Source organism: Equus caballus, chromosome 15, assembly GCF_041296265.1.
Source record: "Equus caballus isolate H_3958 breed thoroughbred chromosome 15, TB-T2T, whole genome shotgun sequence".
In the NCBI taxonomy this organism is placed as follows: domain Eukaryota; kingdom Metazoa; phylum Chordata; class Mammalia; order Perissodactyla; family Equidae; genus Equus; species Equus caballus.
In genome coordinates, this window is record NC_091698.1 from 66,458,369 (window position 1) to 66,484,477 (window position 26,109).

The following is a 26,109-nucleotide window of genomic DNA, read 5'->3' on the forward strand; positions in this document are numbered from 1 at the left end:
AATAGGGGCGGCTGGTCGGAGAGTTCAGGCAGCTCACAGCTGATGGGAGATACAAGTCTCAGCCACCAAAGCAGAGAGGAAAACAATCTCAAGATTCATGCTGTCTCCAAGAGAAAAACAGGCCCATCACTCAGGAGAAGTGAAACTTTTCTTGACCCAGAGGTCTATGGGTTTTCATAAACGTGGAGGGAGAGTACACTGGGGTGTGGAAGGGAATGAGGAGAAAGTGAGCAAAGGTCGGCTGTAGTGTCTTGCATGTACATACACTGCTGGACCGGGCCCAGCAGGCACTGAGGAGCCACGGTGAAGGCTTTCCATCAGGAAAATGGCTCTGCAGAGATATGTTTTAGAAAATGGTCTGGTAAAAGGGGTGGGAGGTCTGGAGTACAGGAAGACCAGATCTCCAGACAATAGGGAGCCAGGGCTCAAGTTAAGGCATCAAGTAAGGAGAGGTCAGAACTGAGAGACGCTGCAAAGGCAGGAAGATTCAATAAGACAAGACAACCAACGAGACATGCGAGGCGAGGAGGAGTCAAAGGTGACTCCCGGTCTCCGGCTAAGTTACAGCTCGGTGGAAGCTAGTTGTCCCTCCCTTGGTCTTGCCTCTGTCAAGTTTGTTCAGGCCCAAATTCTTGGCTTCATCTTTGACTTCTCTCTTTCTCTCACTCTCCACATCCCATCCAATCAACATTCACTCAACAAAGAGTCACTCAGTGCCAGGTAGGGTTCTAGGTTCAAGGACAGCAGTGAACAAACCAGATCAAAAGCCTGCCTTCATGGAGCTCTGTCTTCTAGAGGTGGAGGCAGGCAATAAATAAGATAAATAAGCCAAGTGTATTGTGTGTTGGATTAAGATAAGTATAAGGAGTAAAATAAAGCAGAGAAGAGTAATAGGAGTGTAGGCAGAAAGAGCTGCAATTTTAGATAAGTCTGTAGACAACTCTATCTTCAAAATAAATCCAGAAACAGACGTCACACAATGTCTACTGCCACCAGCAAGTCCAGGTCACGATCATCTCTCAACAGCCCCTATTACTGCAATAGCCTCCTAAGGGGTTTCTCTGCTTCTACCCTTACTTCCCACAATCTAATCTCAACATAGCAGCCAACGATCCCATTAAAACATAAGCCCGATGACGTCCCTCCTTTGTCCAAAATCCTCCAAAAAATGAATAGAAATAGACTAAAAATGCCAAAAGGAGTGTCACAGAACACAGAAATGCCAAGGCCTGGCAGGGGCTGGACACCCTGAGTTTATGGTGGAGCTCATTAGCTTGGTTATTTGCTGTTTCCCTCACAGTGCCCGGGGGCTCAGGTACAGTGAGAACAGCTGGTCAGTGACAGAGAACTGGAAATGAGCAAGTCATAGAAAACAGAAGGGGCAAAGGGGCTGGGGACCTGAAGGGCCAGGGAGAATGGGGCTGAGGTGACTCACCCAGAGATCCTCAGGCAGGATCCAAACACTTTCCTTACTGTGCGGACCGGGCCTAACAACCAGAGTCTCTCTACAGCAGGGAGCCAAGGACATGGGGCAGAGGCCAAGGAGCACAAAGGGAAGCTGGTGGTGAGCTCTCAGGTGAACGAGAATAAAGCATTCTGGAGGGTGACTAGCAACTGCCTAGAGAAGAGGCTCATGGCAGATGGAGCTACAGGCAGCGAGCTGGGGAGGAAGGGGTTTCAGCAACATCTCAACTAATCTGGGTATTTGGACATGGGGTGAAATGGCTCTGTGCAAGCAACTCAGAAGAAAGGAGCAATATACTTAGGACCTTGGGAATGGGGTGCTGGGAGAGACACCACTGAGGTGTACACTGAAATGACACAATGTTTATGAAATAAACCCAGGGGAGCCTGAAAGAGCTCAGGGCCCTTGCTTGAAGTATGGTTACAAGTACCTCTCAAGGTAAAACTCAAAGCCTTATAAAAGATTAACCATACAGTTATTCCACTTTGGGGAACTAGAAAGATTACATCTAAGTCAATTGGGATTTGGTAAATTGTATAAAGCATACTTTAGTAGGTTTTAATTTCCTTTATCAGATTTTCATAGAGAGACTGAAAGATTGATATAAGTAAGAATTTATTGACATCAATTTCTTAAGCTATTATTCCAACACAGAGAGGATACTGAAGAGCTGAAGACAATGATAATAAACCCACAAGATCTGAAGTTTTCAAGGCCCACTCCCTCCATGAGAGAGAGAGAGAAGATATGAATATGTCTTCAAAAAGAATCTGGAGACTGCTTTCAATTGTAGCAAGAAGTAATGACAGTTTGACAATTTAAGCATTTTATCCAGAAACATATATCTATTTCATAGATACCAAATCAATTACCATATAATTGAGTTTGAAAATATACAAAATATTTTTCTTACATACTGAAATTAAAACCTAATTTTAAAAAGTGCACAGTAAAAACAGCATAAGGAAACCTACAATATCCATGGTATATGTATTGTTTTCCATTTTACTGTCAACATCGAACTCTGTATTTGCCTTACTGGTTACAAATATACTTTAAATGGTTGAAGGCCATGTACAACACTGACTACTTGACTAGGTCCGACCACACTCCAGCTCCCTGAAGGCGGCCAGCACTGGACGTGGAGCCTCGCCCTGCGTTCCGTGCAGCAGCAGCAGCAGCTCTGGAAAGACGTCGCCAACCAGCTATGTGTCAACTATCGACTCTTGTTTTTTTTAGAATTTCCCTGTGCAAAGAAAATATCAACAATAAGAACACAAACTTTTAGAAAAATAATTCACACAGTTTAGAGACCGAACTGTCTGGAAGCCATATTTCACTGAGGAAAACTTGAGCTTCCGAGAAGGGAATAGCTGACAAGCTTACATTGTTAACTTTTATTCGTAATCACAAAGCAGTTTGTTCGTTTTAACTCTCCCCACTTTCTATGCCCGTGGACCTGGGGGCTGAAGAGAACCAATAAAGAAAGAAAAGAAAGCTATCTTGGATTTATTAAACCTCAAACTTCATTTTGTTCCAAAGTCAAAGGAGTTTATGATTTCATGAAGCTAAAAAAATTCTCCAGCCTAAACATGTTTCTTTGTTGTTCAAATAAGCACCTCTTAAAGGTCTTAATAGGTACTAATTTTGAATAAGTGCCAACTAACATCCCAACGGCAATGACTGTCTGTCAAAGGAAGCTGAGATACTGGTTGGGAACAAGTTAGGGGGAAGATGTCTTAACTTATCCCCAATTGCTTCACATACGGAGATTCGGACTTTCCAGTTTTGCGTAACTTTTCTTCTTTCTGGAGAAGTTCACTTTTTAGGAAAACATTCTAATGCAATTCCTATACTTAACTGTTAGGTACAGATACTTTTTTTTCATGTAAGTGGGACATGCTTGCAGAATACAAACATGAAGACCAAGATAACAGCAAACCAATGGTTTCAAGATGTTTACTTGGTCTCCCATGGAGACCATGTCAACTTAGCCAAAAGATGATGCTACAGCAATCTAAATTACTAATAAACGGGGGGAAAAGCAAAATATAGGGATCCCAGAATAATCAAAGAAAGGTTAACAATACAGACTACAAAGTGAAGAAGGATCTCTAACTCAGTGTCTTATTAATGACAGATATTTTAAGGACTAGATTAAAAAGTTGAGAGGGCTTCAAAATTCCCTACTTCTAAAGTAGCTGCAATACAATTACCTTCCGGACAACGAGCTTCGCTGTACTCGACATTAACCCTTCTCAATTCAGAACTGAAGGCCTTCTGCAGCTCTGAAGTCTGAGGAGTTTCCCTACAATCTTTTTCAAATGTTAGATGCTAAGGCAGGCTTTCTCATACCACTCACATTAATGTGTGTGCTTTCTACGTGCATCAGCTATTGGCCTGCTGGAGTATCAGGATGCCAAAAGGGTTAAAGGAAGCATTCTTCAAGAGGACCCACTGCCCACCCCCTACTTCTAAGCTCAAGTTTCCCAAAGCACAAATAACTGGAGAACCATAATCAGAACCACATTGACTGGTTAAAATCATCACAAGATGTCCCAGAAAAGCATCATGGACACTCTCTGAAGCAGCCAGCTGCCAATCAATATCATGAAACTACACTGAGAAACAAAATTACATAATGCAGATTCCAATGCATTAACATGATATATTTTCCAAGGAGACGGCAACTGAGCAGAATGCTGCTGTGCATGACCACTAGCAGCAGATGCCAAAATAAAGCTCTGGTTTGTTCTCTATTACCTCTCCATTGCTAGCACATAGCAGGAACTCAATAAACACCTGCTAGATCAATAAGGGGCAGTAGAGGGTTTCAAAGCGCACAGGCTGGAGACAGTAAATCCAGGCTGGTGGTGGTATAGCATTGTCTGAGTTATTAGAATGTACCAAGCATCTGAGATGATGCATGGAACCAAGACCCTGGCCTCCTAAAGCCTACCTGTCATGGTTAAAGAGCATATACATTATGTTACAACAAAGAGACATGGTATAGGGATATGTATTTCAACATAAAAATGCAAACCAATATCTACTGACCCAAGCCTGGTTAAGCAGAGGCTTTATGGGAAATGAAATCAATGAAATTTTTGGAATTAAAAGGACAAGACATTCCTAGGTTATATGGATATGCATGAGAATAAATTTGCTGAAGAAGGTTGCTCTTCAACAGCACCATTTTAGATTCATATAAATAGAGAGTAATCGCTCTTACAAATAAATGCTCTAAGAGTCTCCCCAACTCATAACAACAGTAGCAGAAATGCCAAAGAGCAAGGGACACAGTATTAGGGCCTTAGAGGTCACCTCTTCTCTCAACTCATAATTCAGTCAAAGAATCTTAATTTGACTTTTGGCTAAGAGGACAAGTGATATTAAGAAAAATGATTTATAAACGCTTTAAATCTCTTAACCTTTTGCTCCTGAAATGCACGGCAATGAAATATATTAAATACATTAAATATTAAATATTGCCCTGCCGAGAGACTCCCTGCCCCACCCCCCTACCTTGCTGGACATCTTTAGTGTGTCAATCTCTTCTCTCTGTTTAGATAACGTCTCGTTCATGCTACACAGGTGGTCACTCATCATACTTAACTGATCCTCGTAACTCCTCTTGGTAGTTGTCAGCTCATCCTAAACGGCAAAGGAAAAGAAGAACAAAAGAAAAATCAAAGCCCCACTAGTCCTACCACTCTAAGCCTTTTTCAATTCATAAAAGACATTTTGGAAAAGCAACCTATCAAAATGACCTATCTGATCAATTAACATGAAGGTTAAGCGACAGGCCCAATAAGAGAACACAGCTAAAAGAAGTGGGGGAAAAGTTTTTCTCAGCCTTCAAAATATGTTCTGAATTTCTTTGTAAAAATGAGTTTGCTTCTATGCCAGGTATAAAACTGTCACAAAACAAGAGGGCTACATGACCTTTCAAATCTCCTCAGGCTTCCGAGCCTTTGGGTGGTGGGAAGGCTGTCTTGGCATATCCCACCATCCCAGCACCTCCTGAAGGACCCTCAGGGCAGGACCCTCCATGGAAGAAGCACCTTTGTCTCTCTTGCCGTCTCTCATGCTCTCTGGCCACTTAAAATCTAACCCTGTGCTCTTGGCTAATCTGATAAACTAATCTGAAACTAGGAGGAAGTGGGTGCCCCTAGGCCAATGTGCTTTTTCTTTGCCTGTATCATGTTTATATTTAATAGAGGCTTTCTGGAAACAAGCCTTTAAAACAAAGCAGTGAGTAAGGAGGACTATTCTGCAGCCCTACTGTTCAGTTTAGGTCAGTTTTATGAATCAGTAAAGAGAAGGAACAGGGTGCTCTAAACAAAACAAGCTTATAGCCCTCCATGACGAGATTAACAGAGGAGGAGAAAAAAGGACTATGGGTAAATAAGCATTGTTTAAGGAAATGCTGACTAGAAGAGAAACAAACAATACAGCCACTTTTTGCCTGACATAAGTAAGACGTTACTTTAAAATGAATTAGAAATAAAGTGGTTAGAAAAACGTACGTCTGGAGGTCGAATGCCACTAACTTCAGAAAGGAAATGCTGACTTTGCTATCCAAGAATTTTCAATGACATAAAAACATATTAAATTTCAAAAACACATTAAAACTGCTAGGGTAACACTTGTGGACCCACCTGAAGTCTGCTGATGTTCTGACTGGCTGCTTTCATCTCTTCTGTCAGGGCCTCTTTAGACTTTTCAGCCAAGGCCAGTCTTTTAGAGAGTGCTCGGCACTGTGAAACCAGAAAACATCCCATGATCCCAGGAGCATCTCCCAAAGGCACATTTACTTCAGAGAAGGTCACCAGAAAACAATCGCCAAAGCCAAAAGCCCTTCCTCCTCTCCCTCTCTCTCCCTTCCTCCCACACATATCTGACTACCTGCAGGCCTTGGACCACACATTAGCATACACGTAAGGAAGATGTGGTCCCCACTCTCATCACTTTAATAAGGAAAAACAAGTCGACTACCCCAAGTTCATTATTGTTTTTTTCCTGGCTCTAGCCTGATGACCAGTGGTTACGAAAACCATAAGTTTTCACATTTACCCAGGATTCATTTATACTCACACTGGATGAGAAAGGGAATGGTTATTTCAAAAGTTATCAATGGCTTCTGACCATGCAACATGGATCCTAAGATACTTTTCTCGTGTTTTAAGTCCTTTATTAGAGACCACATTCATTATAGGAACAATTAGAGCTTTTCAGTCCTATTCTACAGATTATGCTCTATCTACATGGAAAAAAAAGTAAGTGTGGGACTGTGAAGATCCCAGCTGCTTTCTCTGGGGTTCTACTAAACCTAGACTATCCAGAGACAGAGCGGATCAAGAAGAAAAAAGAAAAATTCTAGTTCACACTGTTGTTCAAAGAGGGTATGCCATTAAAAGGATCACTAAACTTTCCGATAAGGCCATGAGACTGACAAGGAGGATCTGTTGAGACATATTTGAACGCTGTGTCGACATCAGAGGCTCAGACTAACCATTCCAGTAAAGCCGTACAGGGGATCACCATTTCCTGTTTACACACAGGGAAAAACTAGCACAATTTAAAAATTCTTGTATCACAATTGTACTGAAGACATTTACTAAGATAAGCAAATCTCTGGGAAATAAAACAGCCTCAGAAATCCCCCATTTGCTCATAAGTTCCTCACAAGAGAATTTCAGGAGTTTTCAGTCAACCAAATCAACCACCCTCAATTAACCAAACAACTACTGTGTGCTCAGTACTGAACCTGAAAAAGAGGGAGAGAGTTCTGCAAGGCACGGGTCCTCATGAAGATGACAATCAAGTCTGGGACACTAACTCGAAAGGCAGTTAGGGATCCAAACAAGGACACGATTATGTGCTGCACAGCGTGGCTCAGAGTGGAAGCACTACGGCAGTTCCACTGTAGGTCAGCCCTGCTGTCCACCCCACTGTCTACAGTCCAACAAGCTGCCACTATCAATCAACTTCTCACACATGTATGCAGCAGTTGCTTGTCAACAACAATGACCTAGGCACATCATTTACTTTAGCAGGAAAAAAAGAAGCAAAGCTTCTAGCAGCTGGCCTCCCATCAACCCCTCCATCTCCAGAGTATGGAGAAAAATCACAAAGTCAGGTCCCAAGAAGGGGGTCGTCTTTTCTTTTTCAATTTCTTTAATAATTTTAAGCATTATCACTCTCCGTTTGCCATCTATAACTGACCTTTTAATACCAAGTTTCAAATGAGAGACCTCACACATATTCCTATATGTTGGATGACTTCCATTCTATCATCATTTGTTTCTTACGCTTGGATATCTATACTTTCTTCCTCCATTTTTTCCCCTTCTAATCTAGGAATTGTGTATAATTTTATTGATTACCTTGCATAGTGTTTTTCTAATTCTCTTAAGAAATGAATTGTTTGGGGAAGGGAGAAGAAAATGTAACAAAAAGTAAGATTTTCTATCTTAGAAGTTGAAAAAGGTTATATTTTTGATTTTATCATTTACAGGAATTCATTTCCACAAACCGTCATTTAAAAACTGGAGAGTACTTTTTTAAAAAAAGGCATATTTTGCTTCTTCATTTCCCTATACGAAACTTCCTTGACTTTTGTCTACCTGCCTATAACTCTCTAAAACAAGCATGTAATTTGTAATGATAATGCTCTAAAACATACATTATGTGGCTATAGGAAAGGCTACCAGTTAGTCTCTCAGCATTTTTCTGCAACTTAGAGATGATAAATCAGTCCTATATTTATTGAAATGAAGATTTTTAATTGGTATACAGACCAATCAAGATGAACTCCAAATAAACTCATATGGATGCAAAGACTGACTTCTCTCTCCTAGTGAACAGCAGAGACCAGGACAGTGACCTAATTCCTGAAGGGGTTAGGAAAAAACCACCAAATCTGATTAACTCTCCACTCACCTCAGCATAAAAATGCACTGACTTACTGTCGGCCAGCTGCAGCTGCGACGTCAGTTCCACTATCCTCGCCATGTAGTGATTTTTAATTAAGTCTTCACGAGATTCCACGTCTGGAACCTAAATAGAGCACACATAAATAAATAAATGCCACTGAGACGAAGCAGTTCTGGAAGAAAAGGTTAACGTCACTTTAGAAAAAAGAAAGACAACATTTTGTCTATTTTCATTTGAAATTGGATGGGAAATTATAGTTTTCCCATCCCTTGAAGAAACTTCAGACAGGCAGGTAAATGTATATTCCAAATTTCTTCCATTCAGCATCCTGCCTATCTCAGAGTGAAGCTGTGGCTTTAAGAAAACAGCACAAGTGTAGTACTGGGAAGCCCAGGAGCACTGGGGCCATGTCCCTCCATCTAGCTTCTATTAGTCACGAATCTGACTTTCAAAATCACCATCTGTCTGACTTCTACGTCCTCCTCTGATTAGAAGAGGGCAAGAGAAAAGGGAGCATCTCCTGGAACCCCTAAAACCTGAACATTCTTTTTCCCCCCAATTATCTTACGAGAGCTCTAAGCTCTTAAACATACTAACAAATTAAACTATTTCTATAATGAACAGTTTATGGCACTTGTCCCAGACTACTACTTCTAGTTACTCTAGCAATGACACACTATTGAGTTTAGTTTAAAAATATGCAGAAATTCACGATTACCTAAACTATAATGCCAATAAGGACTCAAAAAATTTACGAACCTACTTGAACTATATTTACCAGTTTGCCATATTGAGCGGTAAGCTGAATGACTTTGGTGTCTCTGAACGTTTATAAAGTTACATCTTATAATATTTCAAAACTCAAATGTGCAAACCTATCTGACAAGCCAAATCTGACCTGGGTTCACTCACTTGAGGGCTGGAAAGAACCAGCAAGCACACTGTTCACCAAGGCCCTGAAAAGCCCTGCTTCCCCAGCCTGCCCATTGCGAGGGCTAACAGCTCTCGCCTCACACAGCATGCCTGCAAGCTGATGGCCGAGCTCATGCCACACCTTGTCAAACTGCCAAACCAAGTCATTCAACAAGGCAATTATAAAAACAGGCTATAATCTGTTGGTGACAATTAAAATAGAACCAGAGAGAAAAGCAACATAGATCCACTGATGGAGGGGGAAAACATTGGCTCCACTTTTCTGGAATCGTCAGAAAACACAATTAGACTTTTGCAGGACTTTGTCAACAAACATGCAGCCACATATTTACTGACAAACAACATGATGCCAAGCACATATTACCTCGCCGTCAGACGTCCTGGTTAAAATTCCAATCTAGAATATAAGGGAAAAAAATCTTTGGAACAGACTGTTTACAAACACAATAGTTTAAACACGTGTAATATTTTCTCTTCTCGGTTTACACTGTTTCAAAGCGCCCTGGGAGTGGAGTACTAGAAGAGCACTCTCGGACGGTCCTTTACTCCAAGGAAGCTGTGCCTGCGGATGGTAACTGCGTTTGTTACCTGTGCCATGAGGCGGTAATGGATAACGGTCATCACTACTTCCTCTATCCAAATGCTGTTAACCATTGTCACTGAAATCCAACAAACTGTCTCGGAAGAGCGAGAGGAAGAACAGCTTTTGAAAGCATCTTGTCATTTCTATGCCTATTTCCAAACCAGTAGACACGAAGGGGTAAAGACAGTTTTCTAGTGACCATAATAACTAACAACTAACTAAGCATTCCACATGGAACACACAAATAAATACCCTGGCTAAAAATTCAAAAGGAGAAAGAAGAAATACACTTTGATATAATGTTACTATATCAAAATATAGCATTATGTCAAATGTATATTATATCAAATGTTACATTATACCAAAATGTAATCTTAGACACATTAAAGTGCTGTCGGGTTTTTAAAACTTGCTTTTGTGCATTAAGATTTTAAAAATCTTAATGAATACTGAAATCTTCCATGAATACTGTTTTCAGGTTATTTTTCAAGGTGGAAGGGCATGTACTTGGGCACAACAACTTAAACTATTGGAAAGTCAGTTTCAATGGATTCTATTCATCAGACATGATGCTCAATAAAGTTTTCACACATTCTAAATAATATCTTCAAGAGTATTACTCTTAACAGTGAGCAGTATATCAACTGAATGTGTGCTAAGGAATGTTATGCCCACCTAGCTGTAAAAGTATCTTTTATGAGACTTTTTTTTATAGAAGAGCCATAATTTTATACTCACTGAAGCAAGAGTAGCAATTAATCTTTCAGTTAAAAACTGTTTACTGTAACATGCCAATCACTTAATTTTATATATTCAAATATGAGTACATTTGGCATCTATTCTGCCTCCCCACCCTCACTCCCGTCCTCCGGGTTATGGTTTGAGAATGTAGGAGAGCACACAGCTCCTCTGTACAGATGCTGATCCAAGCTCTTCTTCCATTAGATTGAAAGCAACTAAGGGAGAGGAACAGATTCCATTATACAGACTAGACTGAAAATGAAAGGAGGCTGACAATGTCTCGGGCCTCTAATCCTGACCACCAAAGACAATGCCCCCAACCAGAGTTCACAGAAAATGTGGCAAATGTAGCATCTCAACTGTACCTTAAGTAAGAGGGGGAAAAAGAAAGGCTGAAATGTGGAAACACCTAGGAAGGGAGAAAATGCCGTCTCTTTTTATCTCTATTGTCTCCAGGTCATTTTTGGCAGGAATCTGCCATGTGTAGAAGAGAAGGAGAGTGACGTGGTGAGACCCTTCTCTCCACCTGAAATACTCTTTTCCTGCCTTAGACTCCTGCTCACTTTGAGACACACTCACGTTACCTCTTCTGTGACGTCCTCCTGGAGTCCTCCAGGGACTTCCTCTGTGATCCCAAAGCACTCTGTATAGGGGTCACTATAGAATCATCCTGTGAGCATGGTATCCAGTCAAGTCAAAACTCTTGAGGAGTTTGGTTTATGTTTTTTGCTTTTCTAAAAATTTTAATTCTTTTTTTCTCCCCTATATTTTATTATGAAAATTTTCAAACATGCAGAAAATTGGGGAAAAAATACAATAAACATCTGTATATCTACCATCTACAATAAATAATTAACATTTTGCAACATCTGCTTTATTTATCTGTGTGTGTGTGTGTGTGTGTATGTATATATATTTTTTTTTTGCTGAGGAAGATTCACCCTGAGCTAACATCTATGCCAATCTTCCTCCACTTTGTATGTGGGTCACTGCCACAGCATGGCTGACCAGTGGTACAGGTCTGCACCCAGGATCCGAATGCATGAACCCAGGCTGCCAAAGTGCAGCACGCCAAACTTTAACCACTATGCCATGGGGTCGGCCTCTGTGTGTGTATATTTTTTCTGAATAATCTGAAAGTAAATTGCAGACATTATGACATCTTACCCTAAGTACTCTGGCATTTATCTCCAAAAACTAAGATATTCTCCTAAATAATGATACCATTATCACACCTAAGAAAATTAAGACCAATCCAAGTTTCTGACACTGTTAAGGTGCAATAAGGTCTGAACACATCTTGAAAATAAAAGTTGGCTTGTACGTTTTACTATCAGGTATGTTCTGAATCAGACGCAAGGTCAGTCTGAGAAAGACCACCACATGCTCTGCAACAGCATCAGTGAGCTGCAGGGATAAAGTCGTGTGCCTCAGGCCAGGGCCCTCAAGAAGCGCCACAGCTCTCCTCACGCTCCTCAGAAAGCACTTGTAAATTACACCTACTGGGACCCTTTTCATTATGAGAGCTTTGTTTTTCCTTCCTGATTTCTCTTTTCCTAGACTTTCTAATTTTTTTTACAGTAGGCAAAATATTATAAATAGAAAACTTTTCTCAAAGTACGTTGAATTCTGTAACTTCAATGGAGATGTTTCTTCACCTTCTAAGTCACTGCAGTTAAACATAGAGTTTCAAGATAACCTGCCAGGATACTGCTTTAGGAAATACAATTAGCCTGATGGGCTTCTGTGCTATATGTATGTTGTAAAGCTTTCTACTATCTACGAATATACCATATAATTGGTTAAAAATGGTATTCAGTAATCATTTCTATAAAAGTTAGGCATTTAGCCCTTGGTCAGAAACATAATCCCACATTACAAATGTTTTTATGGAAAAACAGAATCATCTTTAATTTGACTTATTATATCTCTTCCAGGAACACAGCCCTCACCATGGGAAGACTCATGTACAATCAAAAGGAATTTAATGGAGTTGCTTTTTTTTTTTCTTTTAAAGATTGGCACCTGAGCTAACTGTTGCCAATCTTTTTTTTTTTTTTTTCTGCTTTTTCTCCCCAAATCCCCTCAGTATACAGTTGTATATTTTAGTTGTGGGTCCTTCTAGCTGTGGCATGTGGGACGCTGCCTCAACATGACCTAATGAGCGGTGCCATGTCCGTGCCCAGGATCCAAACCGGTGAAACCCGGGGCCACCGAAGCAGTGTGTGTGAATTTAACCACTCGGCCATGGGGCCAGCCCCCTGGAGTTGCTTTCTGAAGGAAGCATATTGGTTACCAATCTGCTTTTGGATGCATGTGGATTATTCCTGTTCTAAACTGATGTGTAACTTAGATGGTTAACATTGAACACTAGGTTAGATCCTCACCAATTAGCATGAAAAAAAGAAGACACTTACCAGACTGGTGCTGTGGACGGGGTCCAGCACAGCTTTGGCTGAGGCTTCCTCCTGGCCCGTAGCATTCACCATGGTGGCATTTTCCTGGGACGGCCCAGCCACCTGCCCACTACTTGTACTCTTCAGCTTATCTGCAATTCGCTGGTTTTCTTTCTCCAGCTTGATTTTGGCTAATTGTGCTTCCAACATCCAATGTTCTTTTTCCTGCTCCAGTTTAGAAATCTTCTCCAAACTCTGCTGAACCTTGAAAGCAACAGAGAGTTCCAGACCTTAGAGGATGATGCAGACAGAACTTAGTGGCCAACTTAGTAAAGAACCTACTTTATAGAATGTAAACCAAAACTACTTCACAGAAGTGAAAACAAAAAAGCTTGACCCTGGAATAGGGAAATATTTACTAAACAGGATACAAAAAGCATAAGCATATAGTGAGAAATTGGACTATAGTAAAATCAAAAATATCTATTCATGGTATCAATAAAAGAGTGAAAAGGAAAGCCACAAAGTGGAAGAAGCAGCATGTATCCAACAGAGGACTAATATACAGAACATACAAAGAATTTCTACAAATAGAAAAAAAATAACGATTTGAACAGACACTTGAACAAGACTATAAACATTAAAAAAAAGGTACTCAATGTCACTTATTTACCAAGGAAAAGCAAATTAAAACCACTCGATTAAAATAAAGAAGATAGAAAGTACAAAGGTGGGCATGTTTGTGGACTAATTGGAACTGTCATAAGGCGCTGAGAGGAGTGGAATTTGGGACAAACACTTGGAAAAACTATTTGACAGGATCTTTTAAAACTGAGCATATCATATCCTATGACCCAGCAATTCCACTTCTAGATACATCCCCAGTAGAAATGCATGCATGTTTACAAAAGACACGGATAAGAATGCTCACAGCAGCACTATGACAGCCAAACACTTGAAACTACCCAAATCCTCACAAGCAGTGAGAACGGATAAAGTATGTATATTCACACAACAGAATACCCAACTGCAATAAAATGGACAGATTACAACTACATGTAACACAAATGAATATTACAAATATAATGTTGAACCAAAGAAGCCAGACCTGAAAGAGTATACACTGCCTAATCTCATTTAATAAAAATTTCAGTATCTGGCAACAAAACTAAGTGATGGTGTTAGAACACAAGATAATGGTTATCTCTGGGGGAGAGGAGAGTAGTAACTGGAAAGGGGCATGAGGAAGCCTTCTGGGGTCCCAGCAATTTTTTTAGAGGTATACCTTACATAAAAAAATGTTCTTTTTTAATTTTATCTAGGTGCTTGTTACATTACTGTGTTTACTTGTGAAAATTCATTGGGCTATATATTAATGATTTGTATATTTTTCTTTAAGTATGCTATACTCCAATCAGAAGCTAAAAAAACGAATGCTCAAGGCAAACAAAAAACTTGAGAATTACATAAAAATAAAATCTTAGAGTGAATTCCAAATGCTTTACCATCATGGTTGAGTAATTACCATGTACCAGACACTGTTCATGGTACTTTCCTCCCCTTATCCCACCGAAGCCTCCTAACAGTCCTACAGTTCTCAATTCTCAAAGAAGAGAACTAGAGCTCCCAGCAGCTCAGCCACCTGCTAAACTAGCAAATGGCAGAGCCAGGACTCGGGACCCCATCTGTCAGGCTCACAAGTCTGACTCTTTTCACTATATCACACTGCCTCCCATTGGCTCAATTAATCCTTACAAGACCCTGAAAGGTAGATATTATCCTCATTTTAGAGAGGCAGGAATTGAGACTCAAGTGTTTATCAGACTACCTGCAGCCGCTCAGTGGCAGAGAGGGAAAAGCAACAGCTCTGAAGTCAGATGATTCTGTCCCTTACTAGCTACTTTGCGTAAAACCTGCTTAATTTCTTTGAGCTTTACTTTCCTTACATAAAATAAGAAAATCCAAAATCAATTTTTAAAGTATTCCATATTTTATTGTTTGTCTCAGGAATTTTGTTTCTCAGGAATTATTCTGTGGATTCAATTTTTAGTTCCAACATCCTAGTGCATTAACCTCGAAAAGATAAGTGATATGTGTCCAATGAAAATAAGATGAGCATGGACAAAATAGTGTCTCAGATGAATTTATTTGTGCTCTCCTTAAAATAAATATTTCCAAAAATAAAGCAAGCGAGGTGCTGAAGTGAATAAATCTCTGACAAAAGCTAAACTGGCGTCAGTTTGTACCAACTTCTGAAAAAGACAGTACCTCCTACCTCCACCTGCCCCCTAAATTCAATTGACCGATTGAATACTGGAAATGCTTCATTCCTGCTCATTTAAGAAATAAAAATAACTCACTGAGTGTCTAGCCTCACCACCTTTTTTGCCTTATTATTTCAGATATTTAAATCTACTGCCTAAAGAAAGAATTAATCATCATGGCCAAAGTGTGCTGATATTACTCTAGTGGCAACTATAATACCAATTGAATGAAGATGACTTATTTAGAGCATCAGTAAATGTTTTTTAATGAATTGTGCTTATGTTGCTTTTTAGTAGGTGTTAAACAACTAATTTTACATGTTTACTTATATAGCCTTCTAAACCACTTCTTTGTATGCCAAAAACTTTCTCCAGGAGATTTAACATTTATGCTCTTTAACAAGTGCGCTGATTTTCCAGGGGCCGTACCTGCTGTGAAAGACCTTCTCGACTTTCAGTAGAGCTGAGAAGGACCCGGCGGTTTGCCAGTGCTTCTTCATAAGGTACCGACTCCAAGAGGGGCTGTGGAAGAAGCATCATAAGAATTAAAGAAAAAGATCATATCATTCCTCTGATCCTACACACACAAATAAGAAGGCTAACTGGGGTTCGATAACAAATTCAGATGTATGCCAACACAGATTCGTTCCTTTACTATATGTGAAAAGGAAGATCTTTTTTCAAAGAAAAATAATGAATAGAGACTTGTTATTCCAGTTACAAGCTACACTAAAACCATATGGACTTGCAACAAAATAGACAGGTGAAGGAAGAGGATAGAAAATCTAGAAACGGACAAAAGCATATACAAAAATGTATTATGTGGTAAATGTTGCATTTTTAAGTCAATGGAGAAGGGACAGACTGGATAAATGGTGCAAGGACAACCAGCTAATAATTTAGAAAAATAACTATTTATATGCCTATTTCATACTTTATATCAGAATAAATAAATTCAAGATAGATTAAAGATTTCAATCTAAAAATTAGACCACAAAAATACTGAAAAGAAATTCAGGTGAACATTTCTATAATCTTGGGAAAGTGTCCCTGGCTGAGACTCACCACCATAAAGAAAAAGACTGGCTTGATGATATAAAAATTAAAACTTCTCTTTTGAAAAACTACTACAGCAAACTGGGGGAAAACTACTTCCAACGTAGACACAGGATTAAAATCCGTAATATATAAGGAGCTCTTTCATTTAAAAATAGGTAAACGACTTGAACAGAGAATTGACAAAATAAATAGAAATGATAACTTTATGAAAAGATGTTTCACTTCAATAATGAGCAAAACAATGCAAGTTAAAATAAGAAACCTCTTATCTCTGAGATTGACAAATATTAAATTTATGGGTTAAATTTATACTTCTATGGCTGGTAAACTATAAGTAGGTAACCTTCCTGAAGTACAGTCTGGAAAAATGTGTCAAAATTTGAAACATTCACAGACTTTGAACCAGCAATTCCATCTCGGGGAATTAATCTTAGATAGATCATTAAAACAATCAGACAAATATAGGGAGATAGCCTTATACATTGCTAGAAGCGTAAAATAGTATAGCCACTCGTAAGGGCAATTTGCAGTAAATATTAAAATTTAAAATGTGCAAACCACATGATCCAGAACATTCCAGTTTCAATATTCCACACGTGTGCCCAAGGAGGCATCTACAAAGCTGTTCATTGCAGTATCATTGTAACAGTAAAAAACCGGAAGCTACTTAAATACTCACCAATAACAGAATATCTAAATGAACCACAAAGAACCACATTATAGAATTCTATGCAGTATTTAAAAGGTATATAATAGGCACCACATGTAACAATATAGACAGATCTCTAAAACATATTTTAAGTGAAAAAAACAAGTTGAACAATGAAACATGCATTTAGGTAAAAAAAAAAAGAACAGAAAAGAAAGAAAATTATATATATCGTATATTGTTTATAGATCTATAAAGACTCATATAAATGCTCCAAGAGTCTGGAAGGTTACACACCAAACTGATAACTATAGTTTCCTCTGGAGGGAAACTGGAATTAGGGCTTGTAATTTACCTGTAAGGTTCTAACGTAATATAAGTGTGTTTATGCATTATGCGTAACTAAAAGTTAAAAAAAGAGAAAAAGATTAAAACAAATGCACAAAGTTGCATGTGCAAGAATACCCACTGTAGCATGCATATAACAGTGAAAATAGGAAACCTAAATATGCACCAGCAATTAGTTAGATTAGTTAACTATCCACCATTAGTTAATATCCACCAGTTAATCAGATTATTACACATTTACAGAATTAAATACTAAAGATAAAAGACTACAGAGGCACTAAAATGACAACAATTTATATTTATAGATATATAAAGATATCTACTATTCATTAAGAGGAAAAAACTAGGCTCTAAAATAGTATATGTATCAGTATATGTATCCAGATACACTTTGCTTTTTAGAGCATATATATGTGTGTGTTTGTGTGTGTGTGTGTTTGCTCACGCACGCGTGTGAGTGTACACATTCATTAAAATTTTCTTGGGTACAGATACATTCTAACAAAGTTAAGAGTAGCTACCTTTGGGTGGTAGGATTTGGGGTGATCATAATTTTCTTCTTCAGGTACTGCTGTATCTTCTGATTTCTTTTTGTGATGACTGTGTATTCTTTTTATATTCAGACAAAAATTATACATGTATTTCAACTTTTTTCTGTTCCTACAAGTCTAAGATTTCTGCAGTGTAATACTTATTGGCTGCCTAGCTGCCTCACCTCAGACATTCTACTGGGCACTCTGGACATGAGTCCAACATGGCCTATGCGTATATCATATAAGAGGTGAGGTTTGGGTCTCTGTCACCACCTCCTCCCCAAAGACGCCCCCAACACCCACCAACCACCTGTGCCCCCACCTGTGTAAAATCTAAATATGAACTATGGAAAAACTCTTGCCATTCTCTGGAATTATTCCTGACTTTTCCTCTGATTTAAATGTTAATAGCAACTCACAAACCTTTCTCAATGCCTTCATATAGGCAGCAGCTTTTTTCTTGTACTGTAGCATGCATTCAGCTGAAAGAGGACTAATGAATCCACTTGCTGCCTTAGGCCCATAGCTCAGTGAAGCAATGAAATAGTCCACATTGTTGCTGAAGAAAGATGCAATCTAAACAAAGTGTGACAAAAAGATAGATTTTTGTTTTCCGATAATATATCTAAAATATATATATCTAATAGTTTTGGGAGCAAAGTGAAAGACGCTGAGAATGGAAATGAAATTTCAACACCTGCCCAAAAGCCCACATTTATTTATTTGAGGAGAATACCTAGGGCAATAATTTATAATAAAAAGACGATACCAGTATAAACATTGAGACCAGACTTCTGAGGTGTCCTGATACAGACAATTCTTATTCTTCCTGAAAACCAAGACTAATTGTGATTTATTCCGTAGACGATGTTCATGAGCTGTTTACCTCATTAGTTTCTGCCACTGCTCTCAAAATATCCATGTTTGGACTTACACATTCCATTTATATTTTACCTTTGAATGTTTCATCTTCCAATGTAAGACATGACAAAGCATCTTGAATATGTTATCTCCACTTAAATTTAATTCTGTAAATCCCAATTTGTGAATTACAAATATAATAGAAAAAAGACCAAAAATTCAAGAGGCCTTTGTCGTTTACAGATTTAACATTTGTTAAATCTATGTAAGCAGCCACAAAGATCCATGACTGTAATTTTGCTGAGCCATGATTGTGACTCTACAGTGCTACATAAAATGGTGATATTAAGTAAAAATGTCTGAGAAGGTTATTAGCCAGAAAAATTAAAGTCTTGGATACTCTAAAGAATATCCTATTTCGATAAATAAGAAAAAGTGACTTGTAAACAAAGTAGTCTACCTTGGCAAAAATTGCCCAAGAAAACAAGCAATTAAATCACTAATGGTCTGAAAGGTTATATTTTTCATTAATATTTCACTATGTCAAATGAAATTCTATGTTCGGTAGTATTTAAGAAAATGAGGATTCTAAAAGTCTGGAGCTTCACATTCCTTGTGAATGACGTGGATAATCACATGCCCACTGTTTGCATTCAGGTCGCAGTAGTATACGGTGAGCATTCTTCAATATGTAAACATTACACTCTCCTGCTGGGTTTTTTAAAATTACAAACTACAAAATTTAGTTTAATCAAATCACATTAGCTAAGTATTAAGCTGCCACTAACATTAGTTCAGATACTTATTTTAGTTAAAAACCATTTATAAAAATTTCAGAATGAAGATCAAATACCTTTCCTTGAGACAACATTTTAAAGTTTCAGGCAAAGCAAATCTACAATAAGCTATGAAGGATCCAGGTATACATTATTTCGGAGTTCTCATAAAAGGTGGTAAATGCACAGACTCTTGTAAAATGCTAACATTTTCTTTTCCCAGAATTTTTGTGAATTGAATCCAAGTTAGAATTATCCTCAGGAAGCTTCTGGCATGCCTGTAGATGAAAGGTTAAAGAGGGGGCTGTTGGGGTGATCTTCTGGCTCAGGAATCCTCTAGGCACAGATCTGTGAGCTGACAGAACCTAAAGAGAACACCTTTTAATTATGGTCCCAAACTATAGCAAAGCGTCACAAAGACCAGTCTAAGTCTGGGAAAGATGACATTGAATATCTAACATGATCTATGATCATCTCTTACTAACTTAAGACACTTGCAAAAAATGTATTCCTATTATGGTCAACCTTTCAGAAAAATAATAGTACATAAACACAGATGGAGATTAGCATTTCCTTGAGAAATTATGTCGAGTCTGCTGAAATAAATGGGCCAAGACAGTCCTGAATACAGTCCTTTTGGTTTTATATACAAACAGGTAGTTCTCAGACAAGTCTTAATTGTTAAAGGCATTAATGATGGCCACAGGAACACACATTCTGAGAACGCGACATCTGCTGAAACCAGAACATCCAAGATTGGATTTTTAAAGAAACTGCACTTTGGTCAGTTTATAATAATAATTAAGTGCTTAATGATCCAAATGATCATTATTTAATATTAAGAGTTCAATGAAAAGGCACATCTTAAAGTCACTTTAAAAGAACTTAAGATCTAAGTGTTACCAATGAATGAACAAAAAATTAGGAGGAAAAAATATTAATGGAGGTTTTATTGTTTTTTCTTTTTATGAATAGTCCCAATTTCTATACAGCAGACCTTTGATATACACAAGAAATCTATATTGAGATGATATAGAATCTTAAAATCATCAAATATCAAAAAATAGATAAATAGTGAGTGATCCACTTACTTTCATAAATGCTAAATACTCACTACCATATTGTTTTAAATATTGGGCAGGAAGGAGGAAAAGGGAAACAACTTTATTTTACAAAAAGGCCTGATATTTCAAAATCCTTTCACTGATCAATTTTCCTATGTCATTCAGAAAAAAAAAAAAGGAGCATATTTAAGAATTGAATTTATCCTCAATATAAACCAAAGAAAGATTACCTTTCCTGCTCCGTTTGTTAATGCTACTACTGACGACAGGATACAGTCATTAGTTGTTACGAGCTTCTGTGTTGCTGTTGGAAGTTCATGTTCTATTGTAGCTTTTTGACTATAATGTTTGGAAATATCTATAAAAGCAATCAAATGAAAACTCATTACTATACATACACAAGTTGCATACAGATAACCAGTCCATTAACTTCTCATATCTACTCTTACAGATTTACAAAGTAAATTTGACAAAAAATGGTCCCAAATATAAGGACGGTGCTGCATATCAATTAGGTCACAAATCCATGTGGAAAGAACACCATCCTGGTGTCTCTATTACAGCCACCAGTTTGTGGGTCTGATTCTCCCTCCTTTGAGAGTTAGCCCTTTTCCTAGTGTTGGGTATAACCCTGACGAGTATTTACCAGTTAAAAACCCTGTTTTGATAGTCCAGCAGGCACAAATGAGAATTTATCTTGTATTTATATAAGCAAACCATGAGGCTAGAACAGAACAGCCAACATAGGCAGGTGCCCCACAATCTTTATTGGACCTTAGCTAGTTTGCTAGTACACACCCCACCTAACAATGAGAAATGTCTGCACAACCAAATAAGGACTGGATCCTCTAGTATCTGGCTTCACGTGCTAGTGCCTCCAGGCCAAGAATATTACAACAAAGACCTGTGGTTAGAAAAGCACAGAAGAGAGGCTTAGATGTAAAACCGTCAAAGAGAGAAATTGCAGTAGATGAAACTGGCCAAACAGCTAAACTTGGGGTTTTCTGGGTCTCTGAGAAATATGATTTTGTCCTGGAATTAAGGGAAAATGGGAGAATTACTAGGAACGTTGGTTTATAAGAAAGGGTAATTATATTTTGAAATAATAAAGTGTTTATAGTACAGCATCCTTTGGATTTTTTTAGAATACTTCAGTTACGACAGCATTAATTATCATTACCAACAGAAGCAAAAATAAATCACAAAATGTGGAAATTAACTTCTATAGCAGGTGTGCATGCATTGAATTTCATTTATTCAGAATCAAGAAATATAGTTGATTTTAGACTACAGATAATTAAAAGACTTTAGAAAGAAATGGTATTTGAGATTTTACTTGATATGATCATGATATTTTAACACAAATTTACCGTGTTTTATGAATGAGATTATTTTTAATAAAATTTTAAAAGTAGGGAATTGAGGTATTTTATATACATATATATAAACTTTTAATTTAAGATAGTTTTAGATTTACAGAAAAGTTACAGAGAGTTTCTGTGTACCCTTCAGCCAGTTTCTCCTACTATTAACATCTTACATTACTATGGTACAGTTGTCACAGTGAAGGAACCAACTAATTGGTAAATTACTATGTTTAATAAATATATATATTATTTTTTTGAGGAAGATTAGCCCTGAGCTAACATCTACCACCAATCCTCCTCTTTTTTTGCTGAGGAAGACTGGCCCTGAGATGACATCCATGCCCATCTTCCTCTACTTTATATGTGGGACACCTACCACAGCATGGCTCAATAAGCAGTGCATAGGTCCACACCCGGCATCTAAACCGGTAATCCTGGACCACCGAAGCAGAGCATGTCAACTTAACCACTGCACCACCAGGCCAGCCTCTAATATATTTTTTAAAATAGATGACTATCTTCTATATATTCATAAGATATCCAAGTGAATAAAACTTCAAGTGGAACGCTGAACATTTTTGTATACGGAACATCACAGTCTCTAAAGCAGATGTTTTTTTCCTACACACCACAGAAAGTTTTATTCACTATTTTACTGGAAGCATACAATGCTATAAGACGGCTTGGTTGGTAGGCAAGCTTGGTTGATTGATAGGTGATTGACTCACTTACGAATGACGTACAAGACTGAAAACACTTATATGGTTTCTAAAGGATCAATGCTACTGTAGTTCCACTATAATAATTCTCCTAATCCAACTGTTTACTCTTTATTGAGTCCAAGTATTTTAATTATTTAGGGTATTCCTTGACATTAAATTTTAACTCCAAAAAGAACAAAGAAATCATGTGACCTAGACTAGAGATGTATTTTTCTTTTATGTTTCCTATGAGTCTACCTGCTCTAGACCTGAGACTAAAGATCAAACAACTTTCACTTAGAATGCCACTTCTTAAAAGACGAATTCACTCTCATTTTAATTCCATGTAGGATACATATTTTTATAAATCCCTATCTCTCTTTTCACACTGAGACCTGCCTGTCTGCCTGCCCGCCTTCCTTTCCTCCTTCCTTCCAACTTAGATCAAGAAATATTCATGGCAAAACAGGAAGTAAGAGGTTTGAAATAAGAGTCCTCTTATAAACAAGTTTCTTCTGTTAATGCCAGTTAATGCTCACTCTGAGTTTTCATGAGAGATACACAATAGTCTTCCAAGCTAGGTATGAAGACAGATTTGATCTGTAAACCTGGCAACAGGACGCCATAATCTGCTTGCCAACCATCCTTCATGTTTCCCAACATTCTCCCTTTATATTATGTTCATTCTGAAGGACAGAAGCAAGTGGAGACACAAAGCAAAGCTTAGGGGACTTCTAATCCTCCCATAATCTCCAACAGCTCATGCCAAATAATAACAGCAACATTTTTTGATTTGGACCACTTGGCATCTTCTCAATCTTATGTAATGTATGAACAAAAGCAAAAACTTTGTATATTTTGGATTAATTAAAATAGAAATAGAAATAAAGTCAAATTTTTCATGTAAATGAAGCTTTAAGACCCCTCTCAATGATAGCTCTAGCTCTAACCCCTCCTTTATAGAAAATCTGGAGAAAACTCTAGCAGGAAAAAAATCATAATATCAGCAAAGGAAAATTTAGAAAACAAAACCAAAAAGCCTGTAGCCACAGAGCTATTTTGTGGTTCCAATGGCCTAGTTCCAGGTTAAGTAAGGTCATAGAATGGAGGACTACAGTTAAGTCCGAGCTCCCCAAACCAAAAGCTGCACAGAAAAAAGGCACCAGGCCCTTAGTTTTTCTACAGACCAGACTAGGTTCTGCAGGGCTGGAGTTGACTGTTGTCACCAGCCACCAAGACTGTCTATCCGAGCTGTAATTTCTGCAACCAGAGCTACCTCCAGAAGTACAGCGACTTTCAAAGTTCCTTATAATTGAAGATAAACCACAAGAAGGACCATTCTCCAGAGTGAATGGTAAGTGGTGCTGGGTAATACTGCTGAGACAAAGAATGACTCCCAGTGCCATACGTTATATGCTATGCTACAGAAGAGCCCCCAATACACCCACCTTATTATTTTCTGTCAAACTAGTAATTGGTCACTAATTGCTAACTAACCACAATAAATAATCTAGGAACCTGGGCTATTTCCAATAGTTCTCAATAATTGCTCCCACTCTCTCCACATTCCCTTACCCTGAGAGTTTTCAAAACGAAAAAAAGGAGAAAGCCTAGAAGCCATGCAGAGCTATAGAGAAGATAGTCAGGACTCAGAATCACATACTAAGAAGCATAAGAAATGCCCCTCAGCAGACTATATCCTTAGAGGCACACTAGCAATTGAAAACTGACCAGAGGGGCTGGCCCAGTGGCGCAGCAGTTAACTGCGCACATTCCACTTGGGTGGCCCGGGGTTCGCCGGTTCAGATCCCGGGTGCGGACATGGCACGGCTTGGCAAAGCCATGCTGTGGTAGGCATCCCACATACAAAGTAGAGGAAGATGAGCACGGATGTTAGCTCAGGGCCAGTCTTCCTCAGCGAAAAGAGGAAGATTGGCAGCAGTTAGCTCAGCACTAATCTTCCTCAAAAAAAAAAAACAAAAAAGAAAACTGACCAGAGCTTAAAAACAGACCTTCATTTCTTAAGGCTCTGCTGATCAAAACAGGACTTAAAATGGGCACTTTAAACATAAAAATGCACAGGATGGTGGAAGCATTCTTTCTGGGAACTTTAAACCTTGGCTTCCTCAAGTCCTTCCTGCTTGGGCTCTAACAAGTGCAAAGTATTTTGCTCAGTGCCTCTGAATAGCATGTCTGGTTCGATAAAATTCACACACCTGCCTTAAGTCAGTGTACTGTATTTTTGGCTAACATACTGTGCATAAGGGTTTCTCTTCAGCACTTTGTTTACCTTCAGAAATGAAGCAGATGGGAAAAGCAGAAGGCAGTGAGCTGTGCACTTCAACATAAGCCAAATGCTACTAAGCCTTTATCTGGGGTCTATTAGCCTTGGCAGTATTTGTTTAAATCTCGTTCAGGCTGATCTGAGAAAGTGGGATGAAGGGTTTAAGCTTATTTATGTTCTTTTTCAAGCCTCACCTTTCATGACATCATGAAGTCCACGCAGAGCAGCACCAACATTTGTTAAGACGGAACCGTAGTTTGTTCGAAGGAGTCCATCTGGCTCCGTACCTAGGAAACCAAAATCACAAACCTAAGCATTTTCCCAGAAGATTTCGCCCGAAAAATTGACAGCCCACCATCTCCCTCTACTTTTGAGAAGAGAGAAAATGAAGACTGCTCATGATAGGTTGAAAACAATGGCTCTTAAAATCATTGCAGACACATTCAGATATAATGGTGATAAACACAGACACATCTAACTGATTTGCATCCCCCAAGTCCACCAATATTTTTTTTTTAAGATTTTTTTTTTTATTTTTTCATTCTTCTCCCCAAAGCTCCCCGGTACATAGTTGTATATTCTTCATTGTAGGTCCTTCTAGTTGTGGCATGTGGGATGCTGCCTCAGCGTGGTTTGATGAGCAGTGCCATGTCTGCACCCAGGATTCGAATCAATGAAACACTGGGCCACCTGCAGCGGAGCGCGCGAACTTAACCACTCGGCCATGGGGCCAGCCCCTTCACCAATATTTTTAATGGTTAAGAATCAAAATTAAATTGCTAAGCAGGACTATGTCTTTCATGATTCTTTTTGAAATAAAAGTCTTTGTGAATTGTCACCTTGTTACTATATAACACATTTCTCACTTTGTTCTTTCCCTACTCATTATTATTTGCTAAACATCACTAAAAGCACTATTATTCAGACATCACAGAGTTCCACCTCTGGCATGACAGCATAAGAAGCTCCACAGATCCACTCCCCAGCAAAACTGGAGAAAATTATTTAAAAACAATCATTTAAAACTCTGGAAATGACCTTCACGGTATATAGCAAATGAAGAAACATTTATTCAAGAAAAATCTTTAACAACTCGGTAAGAACAGTAAGAATCTGTAGTATTTGAACAGAGACCCACTCCTTCCC

The 26,109-nt window shown here is 38.5% G+C and overlaps 1 protein-coding gene across 6 annotated transcripts in view; it reads right to left on the reverse strand.

The window, feature by feature from the left end:
- Nucleotides 1-2,063: 2,063 nt before the first annotated feature.
- Nucleotides 2,064-26,109, reverse strand: part of PPP1R21 (protein phosphatase 1 regulatory subunit 21) — a 58,148-nt gene continuing 34,102 nt past the window's right edge. For 4 of the 6 annotated variants that reach the window (XM_023619112.2, XM_070235502.1, XM_070235501.1 and 1 more), the window contains 10 exons: nt 25,158-25,250; nt 20,842-20,969; nt 18,334-18,486; nt 15,751-15,843; nt 13,079-13,321; nt 9,702-9,734; nt 8,411-8,527; nt 6,127-6,225; nt 4,991-5,119; nt 2,064-2,711 (listed from right to left, as the gene is read on the reverse strand). In XM_023619112.2, coding sequence (XP_023474880.2) covers nt 2,682-2,711; nt 4,991-5,119; nt 6,127-6,225; nt 8,411-8,527; nt 9,702-9,734; nt 13,079-13,321; nt 15,751-15,843; nt 18,334-18,486; nt 20,842-20,969; nt 25,158-25,250 — 1,118 coding nt within the window. In that variant the 3' untranslated portion in view covers nt 2,064-2,681. The remainder of the gene's footprint in view (nt 2,712-4,990; nt 5,120-6,126; nt 6,226-8,410; nt 8,528-9,701; nt 9,735-13,078; nt 13,322-15,750; nt 15,844-18,333; nt 18,487-20,841; nt 20,970-25,157; nt 25,251-26,109) is intronic. The other 2 variants (XM_023619113.2, XM_070235500.1) reach the window with 1 other exon arrangement.